At 33.1% G+C, this 20,625-nt stretch overlaps 1 protein-coding gene across 1 annotated transcript in view; it reads right to left on the bottom strand.

The window, feature by feature from the left end:
• LOC125669237 (DNA-binding protein RFX2-like) overlaps window positions 1-19,886 on the bottom strand; it is a 30,171-nt gene extending 10,285 nt beyond the window's left edge. The window contains exons 1-14 of the mRNA XM_048903678.2: window positions 19,746-19,886; window positions 18,256-18,303; window positions 17,978-18,017; window positions 16,163-16,214; window positions 14,349-14,424; window positions 12,230-12,333; window positions 11,869-12,071; window positions 11,007-11,052; window positions 9,802-9,830; window positions 7,249-7,282; window positions 3,595-3,694; window positions 1,481-1,560; window positions 1,085-1,187; window positions 624-756 (exon numbers count right to left, since the gene is read on the bottom strand). Of these exons, the coding sequence (XP_048759635.1) occupies window positions 624-756; window positions 1,085-1,187; window positions 1,481-1,560; window positions 3,595-3,694; window positions 7,249-7,282; window positions 9,802-9,830; window positions 11,007-11,052; window positions 11,869-12,071; window positions 12,230-12,333; window positions 14,349-14,424; window positions 16,163-16,214; window positions 17,978-18,017; window positions 18,256-18,303; window positions 19,746-19,770 (1,073 nt within the window). The 5' untranslated portion in view covers window positions 19,771-19,886. The remainder of the gene's footprint in view (window positions 1-623; window positions 757-1,084; window positions 1,188-1,480; window positions 1,561-3,594; window positions 3,695-7,248; window positions 7,283-9,801; window positions 9,831-11,006; window positions 11,053-11,868; window positions 12,072-12,229; window positions 12,334-14,348; window positions 14,425-16,162; window positions 16,215-17,977; window positions 18,018-18,255; window positions 18,304-19,745) is intronic.
• Window positions 19,887-20,625: the final 739 nt, after the last annotated feature.

Below are 20,625 nucleotides of genomic sequence, written 5' to 3'. Positions count from 1 at the left end.
TTTGGTTAATGTGGCATTAATATACAATGAATATGGTAAGTGTCAACACATCATAAAGCAAAAAAAAAAAAAAATACCAACTGGAAAAAGGATATCTTTCCTTTAAAGATGTAAAAATGTAACAACAAAGTTAAGAAAAATTTACCATTGGCCATTAATATGCCTAAGCTGTACTCTGCTTTAAGAAAAAACAGTGTTTCAAAATTATTTCGTACTTATTCTAACAGTAATACAAGTCAAAATGGTCAAGTGTGTGCCGATGAATAACAACATATTTACAATACATATGAAATTTGTTCTTCTTTTGCACTTGAGATACCTCACAGTATTATCTCATTCAGGGTGCATGCAAAGCAATGTCCTTACTCCCATAGGCACTGATGATATAGCACTGACAGTAAAAATCAGACTTTCAATCTTTACAAGAAATTTGACCATATGCAGTAGCTGCGTAATAAGAATTTCAACCCCCCGCCCCCCCCCCCCATTTTCTCTGAGAAGAACATTGCCAAGCTGATACAATATTCAGAATGTTTGTGCATAACAACCAAGCATTACTGCCACTCAAACCAGTGTGAAGTCCACAGCAGACTGACGCACATCTAATTATATATATCTCGTACATTTGCCCATTTGCGTAGATACCAGGATCAGAGCCATCTACGTACTGTACATGTGTAGGGTAAACTGTTTGTCCTCCCTGTTGAATAGTCACAGTGTCAGCATTCTGTCCCTGATCTCCTAGCTGATCTGGAACTTAAATCGAGAAAATTATTGCACAAACTATGCATGACACATACAAAACAGTAATTGACTTACCCAATGTCCATGGTTAACAGATTTCTTGTTCAGATAGTAAAACTGCCCTAAACAAAATTTATCAAAATTTAACTGGCTAGTGCCCCCCCCCCCCCCCAACCAAAAAATAAAAATAAATGGACTACTGCTTTTAAAACAATTGCTGCAAAGACTGTGCACATTTAGAACACTAGAAAATTTGAAAAATTCAGTCTACTGTCCTTACTTACCAATAGTATGATTTAAAATATTTACCAAATATACTACACGTAAAACTTTTACTTACTTGTAACAATGAACTGCTGTCCTGAATGTGTTTGGGAGGGCTGTATGATAGTAGTCTTCTGTCCATTCTGTGATTGAGAGGTAGATGGGGACTTGGAGGAACCCTGATTGGTGAATTATTTTTTTTGAAAATTAATCAAGAAACTTTGCAATGCATTGGTACACATTTTTTTTGCTAAATGCAAGAAAAATACATCAACTTCAAAACTGATCAATACAAATATTTTGGTGATAGGTGGAAGTCCACAATATTCATATGCAAGAAAAATATCTACTTTCCACCTATCAAAATTATTCTGATAAGGAAAAATAACACTGCAGTGAATTGAATATTATATATACGCTGAATACTAAAAATAAAAATATTAAGTAGCTCAGCATAGTACATGTACTCTACCTGAACTTGTACTACAGTTGGGTTCATTGCTTGCAAATCTGTTACGAATGTCTGTGTAGCCATCTGGACATTTGGATGATCTGTAATGCAATACCGATGAATGTTAATAAATCATTGGGGTCCTATTTTCCTATATAACAACTATCATAAATACTGTTTTTTCTTACACAGACCAACTAAAATGCTAGTAAAGATATTTGTGAAGTAATGTCTTCAACATTAATTCTCTCATTACCAATTTCGATATATGTTTACCCACCACCAAACCAAGGGCTCAACACCAACTTAAAAGAACTACACCAGTCGGACCAGTAGCTCAAACTTGTACTAGACATAACCTCCACTTCACCTCTTTCATATTACATGTATAAATTTCTCTATCTCTCAGTATCATAAATAACATACTTTGTATTAAAATCATTCTGTCACCAGAATGATGACAGGGATCAAAATTAATTTTTTTCACAACTAGAAAATTTTAGCTAGTGGATTATTTTCCAACTAACAAGATTGAGCTTTTACTGGCTTGCAGCAGTGACACTAACATTTGTGTAAACATGGACAAGATCACCATGTTGTTAATGTTATCAAAATCAGATGACTCTGTGACGCCAGAAGTACGCTTGAAGTAAATTGACATCACTGAGATGACCATGGCCTTAGTTATTTATTCTATCTACGTTTACTTTTTCAATATATGTATAACCATTCTGTAAAGCGTTTCTATGCACAAGACGAAATTACTGTAAACTGCAAAGTACAGTCAATAAACCGTGGAAATTGCAACCACTTAATTTAGCAACTATCACCGTGACAGTAGGATTTTCAACCTCCTAAAAATCTTATAGAGCTGATCCAGAGGTTCAGAAGAGGGTAAACATAGACTAAGAATCTGGTGGGCATATGGAATAATGTCAACTTTCAATAGAACTAAGTAAGTCAGTAATTTCTATACTTAAAGACCTGCTACATTTCTTAAGACTTCATGAGATACATGTACTGAAAGCATCAAGCAATACACTGTTTTATGCCTTTAAAAAACATAATACTATAGTATATATAACAATGCTTTTGTTCTGAAAAATTTGCTTAATCCATATTGCGGTGCTGAAAATCATTATTACTTATATATATACTGATAATCATTTTGGGAGATCTAATAAGTGTTAATTAGGCTAATAGGTAAATTCCACATTTCCTATATATATATTAATATTTAAAGAGCACAAAACATTCTTTAATATATATTTTTTCCGAATATATCCTACTTTGGTTTAAATTATCACAATAAATAAGAAAATAAACTATGTAAATTTTTCTTTCTGGATTTTTTCATTTCTAAAATCTGCATTGATCAGTTGAATTATATTATCCGTTTTAAAATTTTTACATTAAGATCTTTTAATTTTGATTAGGCTTAAATACCAATTTTATTTTATGCTATATATATATATATATATATATACATTGTAATATCAATTATTTTGAGTCATTTGACCAGTGATTTATAAAGAACTTTTCTCTCAATAATCATATTTAGTTGTTACATATTTTTTCCTCCCATAAATTAACTTGTCACCTTTAGCAAGTCTGAACAAGCCAATATCACTTCAAATCATACATATCAATTCATTATTTGATGTTTATTTCTTTCTTTAAATAATCTAAATGGTATGAACATTCTAAACACGGTTGACTATGTGTCTTCGACGTTATCTTTCAAAACTTTCCGGTTTCCTAGCAACTCAACATTCCACCCGAAGTTCAACCAACTCCCACGGAATTTCATTTCCTATACTGTTAGAAAATACTTGAAATCACGAGAATTAAACAGACGGTCTTGAATATTTTATTTTAGATAACAAAATCATTGTTACCATGGAAACATTTATAGTCATTGCTAGGATACAAAACCGTTGCTGACCAAAAAACAATTCACCTCTCGAGTTGGACGCCATTTTCTTTACGAAAACGGTATCCAACCCAGCGTGCGTGCCAAATATCGCGAATTAGTCAAAAATGCCATTACTATTTATTGCAAAAAACATCCCCAAAGAGACATTGATTTACATCTACTACTTTGATCATGATGTAAATGAAAAATCACCTTTTACGTGTTGTTGGGTAACAGTCGTCAACAGCTACGGTGTCTATGGCGTTTATTCCTACGGCAACTGTTGCCAGTCTCCCCGCGTCAGCAAAGACACGAGATTCCTACGCACGCAAAACCGGATGTAGTAATTATTATGTGAATATGATAAGTTTTACGACTGAATATACTCTTTAAGAATGTAATGTGTACTAATCATGTCTATTTATTTACATTTTTCTCCTAATTATTTGTAAAAGAATCTAAATACGCATATTTTCATTGGACTATATAATGCAGAGCTCCATTTCCGGAACAATGCAATTCGGTTCGAGGAAGGCAGACAATATGGCGTACAACGCCTCGAAGTAAATAAACAGTTTCAGTGTATATACACAAATGTTTTATTTTTGTCTCTGCGATATACACTTAGTTATGAAAGCCATGCGAAAATGAATGCTAATAAAACATGTCTTTGTTGGGAATTGAAGTGAAATTAATATTCTGTAAAGTGTGTCACAAGACGAGGTTATGGGTTAAACGCCATGCTGTATGCAAATTAGAATCGAGTACATAGGGGTGGATCAAAGGAGTGAAGATTTTTTGATACACGGTTAAGCAAGTTGGAAAAGTATGCAGTTTTCAAGAATTTAATATCACAAGATAAAATTGTATGTTCAGAAATTCTGAATTTACTCTTTGCAGGGATATATCGCTGTAGTTCTGATGAAATCAACCTTTTTATTTTGTTGCGATAAACATAAAGGAGAACATTTACTGGAATGTATTTCAAAATCATGTACTAACTTCTTTAAGCTGAACCTTCAAGAGAAACTTGTATCATGGTTGATAAACTGTGAGGACACTGACATGGATAGTTTCGGGATAAATTGGGTAAATTCTTACTGCATGAAACTGTATCTAATACTGTGCAAACATTGACACATGGTTTATATCTATAAATTGATTGAATTTGCTTAATTTTCGCACTAGACACAGGGAGAATCCATGGTCATGCTTAATCTTATAAGATTCTTTTAAATTAAGCACCTTTCCCTGACCAATGTCTTAATTTACACGTTTGATACCAGATATAAATTAATATACATTAATTGAAAATCACAATACTGCATTGGATACAGGGAGAACCCTGTGAAATATAATTTTAAGAGAATTATTCTTAAGGTTGTGATCAACTTTTAAAATTGTTACATATATGTATAATATGCTATGACAATGGTATGCATGTATTGCACTATACAGTCATGGAATCTAGCTTATCTCCTTTTCTTGTTGCTTGTTGCCCTCCACTTACAATCTGAATTGTATTGTGTGAACAAAACTTTGTTATATGTCGATCCTTAGTATAATGTCTCTTATCATTAATGCTCTTTCATGTTATTGCCCCTTGTGGGTCCATAATTGCATGGTCAATCAAATCATATGGTAGATCAGGTAGATCAAGGGGTCCGTGTTTGCTCGACTCTCCATTTTGTAGGAGTTATGAGATTATGATCACCGTTTCTTATCTTCAGATTTACATGGTAAACATGAGGAAGATCTATGTACAGAGGAGGAGTGACCTATTGCTGTTATATCAAATATTGTTTTGTGACAGGATGGAGAAAATGCAACAGACCAGAGCGGGATTGGAACCCAGGTCTCCCACGATCAAACCCAGCTGGCTGCTACATTCCTCCCTCCTTAAATTTCTTCACACTTGAAGACATCAACCCACTGCAGATATTTTTTGCCCCTGGGAGGATTTTCACCTGCAAATCCAGAAGTGGTGTATGAAAAAAATAACAGGAAGAGAAAATGCAACAGATCAGACTGGCATTCGAACCCAGGCCCCCTGAACCTCTAGTCAGGTGCTCTACCAAATGATCGAGTTTAAACTGGCCACCTGGGTTTGAATCCTGGTCAGGTCTGTTGCATTTTCTCCCTTCCTGTTACATTTGGTGCCATTGACCACCCCTGGACTTGCAGGTGAAAGTCCTGCATGCCTTGCGCAAAAGAATCTGGGTTATGTGTCTTTAAAAGAGAAGAAAATTTATGGAGATGAATGTAGCGGTCAAATGGGTTCGATTGCCAGTGGCCAGTCCATAGAGCACCTGACTAGAGATTTGGGGTTGGGTTAAAACCATATATCCCGGCCTGTCCTTCTCCCACGGGTCTTGCTTGGAACAAAATTATTCACCAGAATGCATAATTTGAGAAAGAAAAAAAAAATCCTATAGTTGTTCCTAAGCAAACTTCCAAAGACTAAATCTATAATAGCCAAGGCCTAGTCACAGAGGTCATCATAAGAATGTGTGCATATCACTTTGTGCCTTGTGGACCTTGAAAAGATAACTTTTCCTTTCAATTTATAGTATGTAAAATTTCAAACAAAATTTTTATCTGACCCCACTCTGACATTGTGTCATAGACACAAATCTTTACTAATTATATTAAGTATACTTCAATACTAAATTGTAGACATCTGGATCTTGAGAAGAAATATTATTTTTACTATATGTAAAACTTTGAACCTCTTTTGTGGTCCTTCCCTGATGGGGATCATGATGAGAACATTTTAATTCAACAAACTGTAGAATTCCCTATGTAAACCCTTACTGCAGCCCAATCCTGACTTCTGGGGTCGTGCTTTGAATAAATTTGAATCTTCAGTATATACATGGAATCAGTCCTTCAGGATTGGTGGTTCTTAAATTTCTAAACACCTGAACTCATTTTCAAATTATCTCCCCATGAAAAGAAGCATAGCTCTTCATTTTGACGAACAAACAAAAACTATACACATGCTAGAAATATTCTATTTAATCGAGTATGCTTGATTTGCTAAACATAAATACAGCCCTGCTATTATGGGGTTCTTTCATTACAAACCAGTTTCAGTATTTTTGCTACTGTTCATAATTTGATAATGAATCATGTAGATTTGAGTAATGCGTCATTTAATATTGTTCCACTTGTATAATTACAACTTGCAATTATTTGTTTTTGAATCCAATCACCAACGATGGAATCCAATATGCATCGACATATTGTACGATTAAGGAGAGACACTATAGTAATATAAGAAGAAAGAACTTGTTTCTAATCCATTAAATTATAAATATGTTCAAAACGGTATCAGAACTCGTACCCAGGAGAACCCGTACCCAGAAATTTGGGTACGAGTTCTCCAAGAGAAGTCGTACCCATCAATATCTGGGTACGAGTTCTCCTGGAGAAAAACTTTGTCATTTTAAGAAATAGAAATGTGGGTAGGAGTTCTCTTAGAGTAAGACTTGTCAATTGTATCATAAAAATCTGGGTACGAGTTCTCCCAGAGAAAAACTTTGTCATTTCTGTTATAAAAATCTAGGTACGAGTTCTCCCGGAGAAAAAAAAACTTTGTCATTTTATCTGATAAATCTGGGTACGAGTTCTCCTGGAGAAAAACTTTTGTCATTTCTATCATAAAAATCTGGGTATGAGTTCTCCTGGAGAAATTTTTTATGAAAATCTAGTTACGGAGGGAAAAAAATTAGCACTTTATTAAATGGATTCTCCTGGAGAAAAACTGTCTTTTTTGTCATAGAAATTCTGGTAAGAGTTCTCCTGGAGAAAAAGTTTGTCATTATATAGTAATCAAAATTTTGATACGAGTTTATCTCATTAAGAATTGTACCATTTTAGGTATTGGAATCTGGGTACAATTTCTCCTTGAAAAAATCGAGGATTTCATACATTATACATAATTTACTATGACTTTCAATTGAATAAAAAAAGTAAATACAATTATCATACTTGTTCTGTTTTTTCATTTGAATTGCTGTTTGGCTTGAGACGATAATTAGTATAATTATTGCAATTAAACACCAATTTTAAACCTGCGATATTGTATTTTATAGCGTACCTCTATTCTCCGGCACATGGAGGAAAACTCATACCCTGATTTATTTGAAAAAATGACGAAGTTTTTCACCAGAAGAACTCGTACCCAGATTTTTATGACAGAAATGACAAAGTTTTTTTCTGCAAGAGAACTCGTACCCAGATTTATCCGATAAAATGACAAAGTTTTTTCTCCGAGAGAACTCATACCCAGATTTTTATAATACAATTGACAAGTTTTTTCTTTAGGAGAACTCGTACCCACATTTCTATTTGATAAAATGACAAAGTTTTTCTCCAGGAGAACTCGTACCCAGATATTGATGGGTACGACTTCTCATACCCAAATTTCTGGGTACGGGTTCTCCTGGGTACGAGTTTTCCAGAAGTCTTCAAAACAACAAACTGAACCCCTTTCAATCTAAGAAACCTTATGAGAAGTTTAGTTAAAAATGGCCAATTAGTTCTCAAAAAGTCTAAAATGTGAAATGTTAACAGATGACAATAAAACAAACGATAGACTGATTTCAATCAGGAAATCTTGCTAAGCTTTCAATGCAGGTGAGCTAGCAAATCACGAATAAAGGATGCATTCTGGAATTATAATTTTTGGAATTTATATTATAACCTGTCGGAAAGAGTCTACATGTTAGTCACAACTTACAATAATAACATAAATTAAAAAATAATCTGATATTATTGATAATTAGGTAGTTATGACTGATTACCCTTTTCCAACAGTTTTGTAAATTCCCAAGAATTAAAATAATTTCAAAATTATTAATGTGCTATCCATAGTATAATGAATCATATTAACATAAAGATCAAGTTTAAGGTGGGTCCTTAGTCCTGGATTTTTGGGGTTTAGGTAGCATTTTTTTGTTTGGAATCAATTAATTAACATTCAGAGTAATGAAAAAAGGCAAAACAGTTAAGGATTTCCATATTAATTTTCATTACATACACCACTAAAGGCATGTACCCCGATGCAGATTTTTGTGAAATTCATTGGAAAGTTATTTGTTGTTATTTTAATATAAAAACAACAAAATATTTTTTTAATTACATTTCTTTATTAGAAAACATGCCAATAACTAAAACACATGTCATTTTCAGTGTGTTCATCAAGTTTTAGAATAATATGTGCAAAATTATTGAATAAGCGTTATTCTCCAAAATGTTAAAAAACAAACGAATGTGGACGCATTTTCCTTATAGCATGGTTTACATATCATTTTTTCTGTTTATATTAGTAGAGTTACATCTGTGATTGTTATTTATGGGGGGAAATTCATACCTTTCCTTAATAATTTCAAATCTATAACTCCCAGATGATGTATACCCCCATAAAAAAAACTGAAGTCTGGCACCATACAGCTGAGCTATTTAAAATCACTCGGGATTAAAATTTTATGTAATTTCATGAAAAGACATAGATAATGATTCCTTATCACCTTGGTAAAATGTTTGTCAAAAATAAAGGAAATCTATCGCATTATGGACTTTATAAATAATTTAATGAAAACAGAGTTATTGTCCTTGGATTCAATATTTTGAAACATATCATTGACAATTCAAATATAACTAAGACTTTTGAAATATTTTATGGCTAACAAGATTTTTTACAATAACTATTGAAAAAGATTCCCACAAAATTTATGTTCCTGTCATTAAATCATTGACTTTGCAAAATCCTATGACGTCACAGGAGTGTGGAACTACGTTAAAAACTCCTGCTCACATTAATTACACAATCTTTAAGCTGGAATTTGCTTTCTAATTTTATATCTGCAGACATACAGAGGAAAAATTTCACAGTTTACGGGTATGTTATAAACACTCGTGTATAAACTGTATAAATGTTGTACTGCAAGTCTCCAGAAAAAACAATATCATTCATGTCATTTTATTGAACCGAGAAATAAAAATCTTCAAGTTGCACAAATTCAAAATGTCATAATTATGAACATTGACTAATGTGCATGTATTTTGAACTACAACCCACAATATACAAAATTCCGTTATTATGCACTTTACTGTAATACAGAACATGTATTGTATATAGATGTCATATTTATATACTTCATGTAATTGTACAAGTCTATGCACTACATTTTTTACTTGTAAATTGTCTTAGGATATATGAGCCACAAATTTGAAGAATAGCAAACTTTCTTAAAAAGATAGATGTGAGTGATTTGCAGCATATTGATATACAAAGCATTTGCCTGAAACCCTAAAAATATGGGGTCTGTAGACTTATTGGAATTTAAAGTTATGGTGGAGTTCAGCTTTTCCCCTCTGGCTGACTGCTGAAAGACATTTGGTGTGTCGTTTTTCTGTTCACATAAAATCATCCGAGTCATTACCATCATCCTGAAATGAAGATTATTTTTAGTATATACTCATATCATTGAATACCAAATCTCTTTTTACAATGGAAAACAATTCGATCTTGCAACTTTAAACTTTTGAAGCTTATTAAAATAATCCATACTACATTGTATTTCAAGATTTGCCTCTCTGCCAGGATACAAATACCATTTAGTACACATATATCATACTCGCAGACATTATTCAGAGGGCTGTGGTCTTCATACATGTATGTGTATCGCATGGGACAATGATTGTTTTTGAAGATTTGGGTCCCGTCCCTTACACCCATGAAATTTACAATTCTTCGTTTCCTTACCCCAAGTGATGCTTCACACCAATTTTAGTTAACATTGGTCTTGTACATGTAGTTTAGGCAAAGTGGTTGAAAGTGTTCAGAAGCTTATAATCAACATGGTGACAGATAGCAATAGATCATAATATGTGACCTGATGTAAATCAACAAGAGGCCCAAGGACCTTATCTGAGTATTAGTTAAAAATATCACTAGCCACAAGGGCTATGAAATCTATAATAGTTTTCCTGTTCCCAAAAGTGTACATAATATGATATATGTTATATTCTTTTAAATGATAAAGAGATTTAATTACTATGACCATTTTAGCTCCACTCTGGTACCAAAACCTCTACCCCTGGGATTAGATTTCGTAAAAGGGCTACCTGCCCCTTCTAAATATCCATTTAGTTTCAATAGAATTAAAGAAGATGTTATCTAAATGTCTTGCACTTAAACATTATATACCAAGTTTAGCCCCACCCTGCAGTGAGAACCTCTACCCTGGAGGTCATGAAATTTACAATTTTGGTAGAGGCCTTCCAGCTCTACATCATTATGCATTTAGTATTTCTTCCAGATGTGTGGTTGTAGAGAAGATTTTTGAAAATGATAATTTTTTTTTTTACAGTTTTTGCCCTGTCCCTAAGACCCAGTGGGTGCAGGAGTCCTGAAATTTATAAATCTATGGCCCCCTTGTCTCAAATATGCTTCATATCAAATTTGGAAAGAATTTGAATGGTAGTTATCAAGAAGAAGTTAAAAATGTTTAATTGTTAATGTACAATGGATGGTGATGGACACAGACCAATAGCAGTAGGTCACCTGAGTGACTTAGGCGACCTAAAAACTGGTGAATTTACAGATCAGTCTTTTATACTTACTTGATTTGAACTCATATTTTCTGGTCTCATTAAACTTGCATAAGATCTACAAAAGAAAAATAAGGGAACAGAATTAAAGCATCATAAAACCTCACTTTCATGTCAGCATGACAAATATTGCACGTCGTGTTTTAAATATATCCATGGAAAATTATTGAACTTCTATAAATGCAAGCCCAAGGGTCAAAAATGTTCCATGACATAAGATGTTTATTTCCAGTCTAAACCCACTGCTTGGCAATATTACATACCGGTAGCAATAACTCAAACAACAAAACATAAGAACATTATATACATGTATTGATAAAACATAAGAACATTATATACATGTATTGATAAAACATAAGAACATTATATACATGTATTGATAAAACATGAAATCCTTTTCAGAATATATGTAATATCAAAGTTAGTACAAATAGGCATCCCTTAAAATAATATTTCTAAAAAGAAAATAATGAGCATGAAATTGAATAATACTGTGGTTTCATTGTATTTCATTGAATACTAATTATCTTTCTTTCCGTGGTTGTGCCAGACCACAAAATCGAGTGATCACCCAAGTGCAATTTTTTTCTGATGAGAGAACTTAGAGAGTAGCTTTCCATGAAATTAAACATTAACAAAACTGTATTTTTAAAAAAACTAATCTGCAAAATGTTACGCTCCAAAAAATTATGAAACCAGAGGATCAGCAACTTCTGAAATCCTTAATTAGCCACACTTGCTACATGTACACAAACTGATCGAAGCATGACTTAGACTCTGTGAACCTGCCATTGATTTCCTGTTTCAGTACCAATACAATTATTTCAAGTTTTGGCTGTAAAGTTCTCCAATTTATTTTGTAAGGTTACACTACCTTGTTTCCGAGTCTTTCTTTTTCTGCTCCTCTGCTTCCCTCTCTCTCTTCCTTTGCTCCGCCATCTTCTTTTTTTGATTATCTCGTTCCTCCCGATCTCGATCTTCCCTTAGCTTACGGAAATCTGGGTGATCCTCAGTTTTCGTTTTATTTATCCTGTTAACTATTTCATTTATTCTTTTCTCTACTTTCACTTTTCTGACCTTTAAAAAAGAAGAAAGAGCACATGTAAATAGTACACACAATGAATTTGGGTTCTACGACCCTGACATGACTAGAATGACAAAATCAAACATGGCAACATTTCTACACTGAAATGATTATCAAACATGGCAACATTCCTAAACTGACTTTTTGTTACCTCTTTATCCTTAAAGAATCCAACCTGTCCGACGTCCATGCCCTGAGTTTTCTTTAAGTTAGCCCACATCGTGTACACAACTTCTATGTTATTCATTTTGTTACCTGTTGAGTAAACATTCACAATCTAATTCAATTCATACATTAAAGAATTTTTTATGTTATTCTTACACAATGTTATAAATCAGAGTTATACCCCTTGTTAAGCTATATGGAGCATGGCATGAATTTCTCTTTAAGGACATACGCAACATCTCTGACATTTTCCCTAAAATTATTTTTTCATCTCCTCTGTATGAAGAGTTCTTGCACGATTTCTGAAATAGGTTTAAATTTTATCTTGTAGTAATATTACCACACTTCATATATCAACCTAAGTAGCTCAGTGGTTAGATCACCTAACTAGTAATGCAAGGGTCTCGGGTTCAATCCCTGATTGTTGAAAAGATTTTTCCACCTTTTTTGGCTACCTCAACTTTGAAATGTCTTTACATAATTTTTTTTTTTTGGTAATACACAAGAGCTGAATTTTTACTTTGCAACAACCAGGAACTAACTATCAAAATATGCTAACTCTAAACAGACATGGTAATATTCCCCAGAATTTTTTGTAGAAACAAGATACATGTAGAATACATATGAATTGTCATGAAAAATATATCACTGAGAAATGTTGCTTATGTTCTCAATTTTCTATAAAAAAAATTCTTTTCAGCAACATAGAGAATACTTAGTAACATCTTATATTTGTTCAATATTGCACTTTGTTTATCCTATTATATTTTGTGACCAAAATGTATTTGTGAAATACAATGCCCATCCTCCCAACATCTCAACATTTCGAGATCCTGTTGAGGCAAATATGACCTTGAATCTTTATTCCATATACATATATAGCTTTACTCTGACATTTCAATTCACCAAATATGAATGTTAAATCTACAGCAGCTCAAAAGTTAGGAACAAAGGTAGAGTTGTGGATGGACAGACCAAACAACATGCCCCTGATTGTTAATATGAAGGGCATAGTGGCATATATCTTTTTCTTGTAATGATATATGAAATAGCAATCTGAATAGAATAAGCTGCTCTAATATATGCTGCCACTGTCAAAACAAAGTAGCACCTAGTGATCAAAGACAAACAAGTAGCTGAATTAGCTTGACTTGACAGTTGATGTAATGTCCCCTTTTTGGAATTTTAACATTTGCACACAAGTAACATAAGAAACAGTGTTTTTTTCATGGTTTCTTTATTTGTTAGTTTATAAAGTTCTGTGAAACAAGGAAACCAGAAATAAAAGTGATGAGGTTTCCTTTTCTATTTCAGGCTTAAATTACCTTAGAGATGCAAGCATAGTTTGGTATATGATGTATTATACTTATTGAGCACTTATAAATCTACATGCACTTCACCTGAGATACTGTTTGCCTATAAATCTGCATGCACTTCACCTGAGATACTGTTTATAAATCTACATGTACTTCACCTGAGATACTGTTTATAAATCTACATGTACTTCACCTGAGATACTGTTTGTCTATAAATCTACATGTACCTCACCTGAGATACTGTTTGTCTATAAATCTACATGCACTTCACCTGAGATACTGTTTATAAATCTACATGTACTTCACCTGAGATACTGTTTATAAATCTACATGTACTTCACCTGAGATATTGTTTATAAATCTACATGTACTTCACCTGAGATACTGTTTGCCTATAAATCTACATGTACTTCACCTGAGATACTGTTTGCCTATAAATATACATGCACTTCACCTGAGATACTGTTTGCCTATAAATCTACATGTACTTCACCTGAGATACTGTTTGCCTATAAATCTACATGTACTTCACCTGAGATATTGTTTATAAATCTACATGCACTTCACCTGAGATACTGTTTATAAATCTACATGTACTTCACCTGAGGTACTGTTTATAAATCTACATGTACTTCACCTGAGATACTGTTTGCCTATAAATCTACATGTACTTCACCTAAGATACTGTTTGCCTATAAATCTACATGTACTTCACCTGAGATACTGTTTGCCTATAAATCTACATGTACTTCACCTGAGATATTGTTTATAAATCTACATGTACTTCACCTGAGATACTGTTTGCCTTTACAAGTTGTGCACAGTCATCTATCACGGACTGTGGAACATCATCTAAAGTTTCATTCTGATAATAAAAGAGAAAAGAAATAAATAATGAATTCTGCTTCATTATTTTCTTGGCTTCTGAAAATAAATCTGTAAGCCAAACAAGAGGCCCATGGGCCACATCGCTCACCTGAGTCACCTAGGCCCATAACTAAAGACTTTCCATATACATTTGCATGTAAAACCTTAGTCCCTATTATGGCCCCAACCTACCCCTGGAGGCCATGATTTTTAAAAACTTGAACCTACACTATATCAGAAAGTTTTCATGTAAATGTCAACTTCTTTGGCCCAATGGTTCTTGAGAAGAAGATTTTTAAAGATTTTCCCTATATTTGTATGTAAAACTTTGATCCCCTATTGTGGCCCCATCCTACCCCTGGGGGCCATGATTTGAACAAAATTGAATCTGCACTATGTCAAAAAGCTTTCATGTAAATATCAGCTTTTCTGGTTCAGAAATTCTTGAGAAGAAGATTTTTAAAGATTTTCCCTATATATTTGTATGTAAAACTTTGATCCCCTATTGTGGCCCCATCCTACCCCTGGGGGCCATGATTTGAACAAAATTGAATCTGCACTATGTCAAAAAGCTTTCATGTAAATATCAGCTTTTCTGGTTCAGAAGTTCTTGAGAAGAAGATTTTTAAAGATTTTCCCTATATATTTGTATGTAAAACTTTGATCCCCCCTTGTGGCCCCATCCTACCTCCGGGGGCCATGATATTAAAAAACTTGAATCTGCACAATGTTAGGAAGCTTTCATGTAAATATCAGCTTTTCTGGCTCAGTGGTTCTTGAGAAGAAGATTTTTAAAGATTTTTCCTATATATTTGTATGTAAAACTTTGATCCTCTATTGTGGCCCCATCCAACCCCGGGGGCCATGAGTTGAACAATTTAGAATCTGCACTATGTCAGGAAGCTTTCATGTAAATTTCAGCTCTTCTGGTCTAGTGGTTCTTCATCAGAAGATTTTTAAATGACCCTAATTTTACCTTTTCTTGATTATCTCCCCTTGGAAGGTGGCCTGGCCCTTCATTTTGACAATTTAGAATTCCCTTTACCTAAGGATGCTTTGTGCCAACTTTGGTTGAAATTGGCCCAATGGTTTTTGAGAAGAAGTCAAAAATGTTAAAAGTTTACAGACGGATGGACGGACGCCGGACTACAGGTGATCAGAAAAGCTCACTTGAGCTTTCAGCTCAGGTGACCTAAAAAAAAAAAAAAAAAGCAAAAAAACACCCAAATTACAGCACCCTGGACTTTTTTCAGGATAGACATAGGTTATTCCATGTTCAAAATATAAGAAGAGGTTGTCCATGGAAAATCTGAAATTTCAGACTTGCAATATTTTCAATCAATTTAGAATAATTCATACATCTGATGATGAAAAATAATACAGATTTAAAATTTCTAATGTATCAACTGTAGAATTGCGTGTCATGAAAAGGTTTACGACAAAGGGCAAATAACTCTCAGCACTGGAAATTTACAAGAATATGTACGGAGATTCTGATTTGCATCATAATCAATACATTTGACAGGGAAGAATCATTACTATTTTTTTGAAGTATGATAATCCAACAAAACCGGGGAACAAATAACTGATAGGGACCAAGATGCCTTGTGTCACCTATATTACAGATATGTCTTGATAGAAGATCTCTTCCTTAAAAACACTAAAATGATAATGTTAATATACATGGCATTTTTCATCTTGTAAAACAAATTCTGTAGAATTAGAAGCTGACTTACTATATGCAACCTTAGATACACATGTGCAGAGGAGACTTTGTCAACATGGAACCTGCAATGTAAAAAAAATAAATAATAAAGTGATCCATCAAATTCAAGAATTTAGGAATTAAACTACAGTCTTTGTAGTAGCACGAGGAACTATAAAAAAAAATTACAATGCACCAAAAATCAGTACAACAGAACAAGACACAAAAGTGGGGGTAATAAGGTAGTTATTTTGTCTAAAACATTGAAAGTCATCATTATGAAATTTATCTTTACCATTGCTTTAAAGGGACTGATTCACGATTTTCCCCAAAATTTTATTTTTCACTTTTAATGATCAAAATCTACTGTCTGATATGTTTAAAGAAATTCACATAAAAATTAAGGTTATACATTATCACAGAAGCTCATTTTAGAGAGTTCATTATTTGTTGTGTAAACAAAGATTGTGGTATGTTATTGTTTACGAAATTTTCAAAAGAAATGGACATCGATCTAGGTTTATAATAATTTTCACATTTCAAGCATTCTTTGGGTAAAATGTGTCATCTAAAAATTAAAATGTGTGACTATGCAAAATAAAGATGCTTTATACTACAAAATAATATTTCACTTGTTTGTTTACATAAAAAGACTCGAGTCTTTGTTTACATAACACATATTCAAGGCTAAAATATAGCTTTTATTCTTGCATTCAGAAGGTCAAAATTTTGGTTGTCAACATTAAATGAGTTATACTTTTAATATCTAACATCAAAAATAGAAAATATTTTGTTCAAAAATCGTGAACCAGTCCCTTTAAAATCCTAATACACATTCGAACTTATTAAATTTCAGCACCAAGAAATATGAAGTCATAAAATTTACCAGAACTCACAATTCATATTTAGTTTAAAATAGGCTAATTTATTTGCTGCAGTTTCTCGAAGATTTATATGTGAGAGACATCCAAACAGCAACACACAAATTGAACAGGATGTAGAAATTCTAAACAGCAGGAATGTGAAAAGTTTCAGCTTGTAATTTAAGGCTGCAGGATGATTGATTATATATTGTTTAACATTTTTTATGCATACAGTGTTCTTGGCTAGAATCAAGAAATAAATAGCATACAGTAAATCTCTTGTCACAAAGTAGGGCAGTCATATGATTAAATCAAGTGAGGCCCATAGGGCTTCTCAATAGATTTGATCATGTAACAACCCCACTTCATAGTCAAGGGAATCTTTTTAAATGGTTATTTATTACTGAATAATGTATTTGAAAATAACAAACCATTTTAGAATATGACACTCACTACCTGCCATATACCATGATGATTGATGAAGCATGACCCAGAAACAAAGTGAGAGTTCCTCAATCATCAAAATTTGTGTGATAGCATTAGATATTAAGTCAATGTTTTAGTTCATGTCTGAGGACTTCTGCCATCATTCTGGGGGGTGGGGGAGGTTGTACAGGTTGAGGAATTGCAAACAGGATGCAGATGTGCAGACTTTGTGTTTTACACCTAGACCTTGCTAATGTTGATGTTTTAAATTCTTGCTGCAAATATACCGAGCCATCTTTTCCTTTCTGAGCTACTGACATATTTGTGTCAAACTCTTTCCAAACATTTTTCATGATTGGTGCACGCTTCATACCAGCATCTATATGTATGACCTTTGACCCCCAAAAAACTTCATCGGAAATTGAACCTATTTAGCTTTGGTATGTTTACATAACAAATGAATACCACAAATGTAATACATTTTGATGTACCTATCAATGGAACCAATTTACTTTTTGGGTAGATCTAGGACTAAAATAGGGTTTATGTACTCTTACCAAACATCTTCAGGAAAACCCCATCTAATAAGTTCCTCATCTGTAAAGAAAAAAAGATTTCAATTCTGTTTTAAAAAAACAATTATATAATTCTTGAAATACATGTATCAATTACCTTTTAGCATCATTTGTAAATTATAAATATAGCTTTTATACTTTACAGTGAACTATTTTTCAGAAATAGTACATGAACTTATTGTGGTATATAAAAGGTTATGTGAGCAAATATGATTATTTATCACCATAGTTTGCTTTGCAGGTTAATTAATTTCACTTACTTTCATGCTTATCTTCACCCATATATATGGTGTAAGCTGGGGATACAACTGAAAAGAAACAAAAAGTGGTTTTTCATTAAAACAACAATATTGCGGTAGGTACTTTAACTATCTGTACTCATTTGGAGCAATTTCAAATTGGTACATTGTAGTAATTAGTATCAAAATCAATGTAGTGCATATCATAGTCTAAAACTAGGGCACCGATAAACCGGTACATGACACGCCCGCATACATTATTGACGAAGGACTAATGAACAAGAAGAAAGGATTATTCACAAAAGGATTTTGTCGGAGTTGCAATAACAATGTATTTTGCATTAAATAAATCTAAGTCCAAGAGCTGTAACTCCTTCAAAAATAGTGGTGCAGCATTCCCCTTGTAATATGCACATCTCCACATTGTGATCTTCCTTTGTACTAAGTTTTATTGAAATCCCCTTAAGGGTTTAAGAGGAGTTGCGAAGACAAGGTACTTGCATAAAATAAATCTAATTCCAAGGGCCCTAACTCCTTTAAAAATAGTGGTGCAGCATTCCCTTTGTCACATGCACATCTCCACATTGTGATCTTTCTTTGTAACAAGTTTCATCAAAATCCCCCAAAGGGCTTATGAGGAGTTGCGAAGACAATGTTAAAGGGACAGATGGACAACAGTAGTATAGCATAATATGCCCGCATTTTTATGTGGGCATATAAAAACTGGAGACATATACAAGATCAGAGTATATGATAAATGAAAATTTGACAGAATTATTCATATACAGATTAAAATTTGATAACAGTCGTGAATAAGATGTTAAACTATCATAATACATGTATTTTCATCGTTATAGTGAAAGACACAATGTCAATTGCCAAGACACTTTCAAATTAGTGTCATATAGAGTGGAGTACAATGAGGTACTTTTCTATATTAGAGCATGGTGAATTTTTTTCGCAGAATCATTTCTGTCCAAAATCTTGGAATTTTGAAAAGGTGAATTCATTTGATGTGAATTTCATAAATTGTTGTTGGTATTTTTTGCTATCAAATAACTATCATTAAATATGTACAAACAAGATAACAATACTGCTTTTTTCATTTGATAATGAGTAATTCAATCAAATATGAAGAGACACTCTTCATAATTTTTATGTAAAGTAACTGAAATGAAAATTATAGCAGGGTTTCCATAACAATATGTCATCAAAAGTAGTCTGCATCTATTCTATAGCAAATTAACCGGGATCCATTAGTAGTTTACAACATTTTTCTAACGTCTTCAGTGACTGTATTGAGAGAACAATGGAAATTAAAATATATAAATACAGATAACACTGCCATCTCCTGTAAACAGTAGTGTATGAGACGCGATATACCGATGGATTTTCAGAGGTCTACGCTTAACGCGCTTTGCAGCATCTAGTTGGCATGTTTTAACTCGAAAACTGTAAATATCATGTCCGAACCACTTTACCAAATTGTTTTAGTAACATTCTATTCTCACCATTGCTGGTGAAATAAAAAACCATGATGTATTTTGTACAACCAGATGGTGCTCCCGGATATGAGGTTTATTTTTGCCTCTTTTATTAGAGAACAAATTAAGTAAAAATTGGAGAAACTCGGTCCATATTCCGGTTTGCTACGCTCCGGTTATGAATATTTCCAGAAATGCTTGCTACCTTCGTCACCTAATAACACAACAAAGAAAGGCATTTTATAGTTTGTATTATGTTTTCATATTTTGAAAATATAAACTAGGCCTAGATTTTTAAAAGTACTAAAATAAATCGTTGACCCATTCGTTACTTACATGTAATTGATTGATTGATAGCATCCCTCTCGAGAATTTTTCACAAATAAGAAGGGCTTCAAATTTAGGTCTGTGCTCATCGCTTACGGCCATTGAGCAGTGAGGGTTCTTTAGCTGAGCGTGCCACACAGGTCTACTGTGACACGGGACATCCGTTTTTAAGGTCATCTCCGAGGACACGTGACATTCACACTGATGCCGAGCGTTTGGCGATGGAACTGTCACTACCTATTTTAACGACTTAGGTCTATGAGGTGCCGTTTTAATATTTTTGAGGTATTTTCTGATATCAAAAAAAGAATTATTGATATCAATAATTCCAATTCCTGATATCAAAAAATAATTCTTGATATCAAAAAATAATTCTTGATATCAAAAAATAGATGTTTTGATATCAAAAAATCATTTTCTAATATCAAGAATTCGAATTCCTGATATCAAAAAATGATTTTCTGATATCAAAAAATCGAATTCTTGATATCAGAAAATAAGGTTGATTTTCTGATATCAAAAAATCGAATTCTTGATATCAAAAAATCATTTTCTGATATCAAGAAATCGAATTTTTGAT

The sequence above is a fragment of the Ostrea edulis genome, chromosome 4 (assembly GCF_947568905.1).
Source record: "Ostrea edulis chromosome 4, xbOstEdul1.1, whole genome shotgun sequence".
Classification (NCBI taxonomy): Eukaryota; Metazoa; Mollusca; class Bivalvia; order Ostreida; family Ostreidae; genus Ostrea; species Ostrea edulis.
The sequence above is the reverse complement of the archived record's forward strand: the minus strand, read 5'-3'. Positions and strand labels throughout refer to the sequence as shown.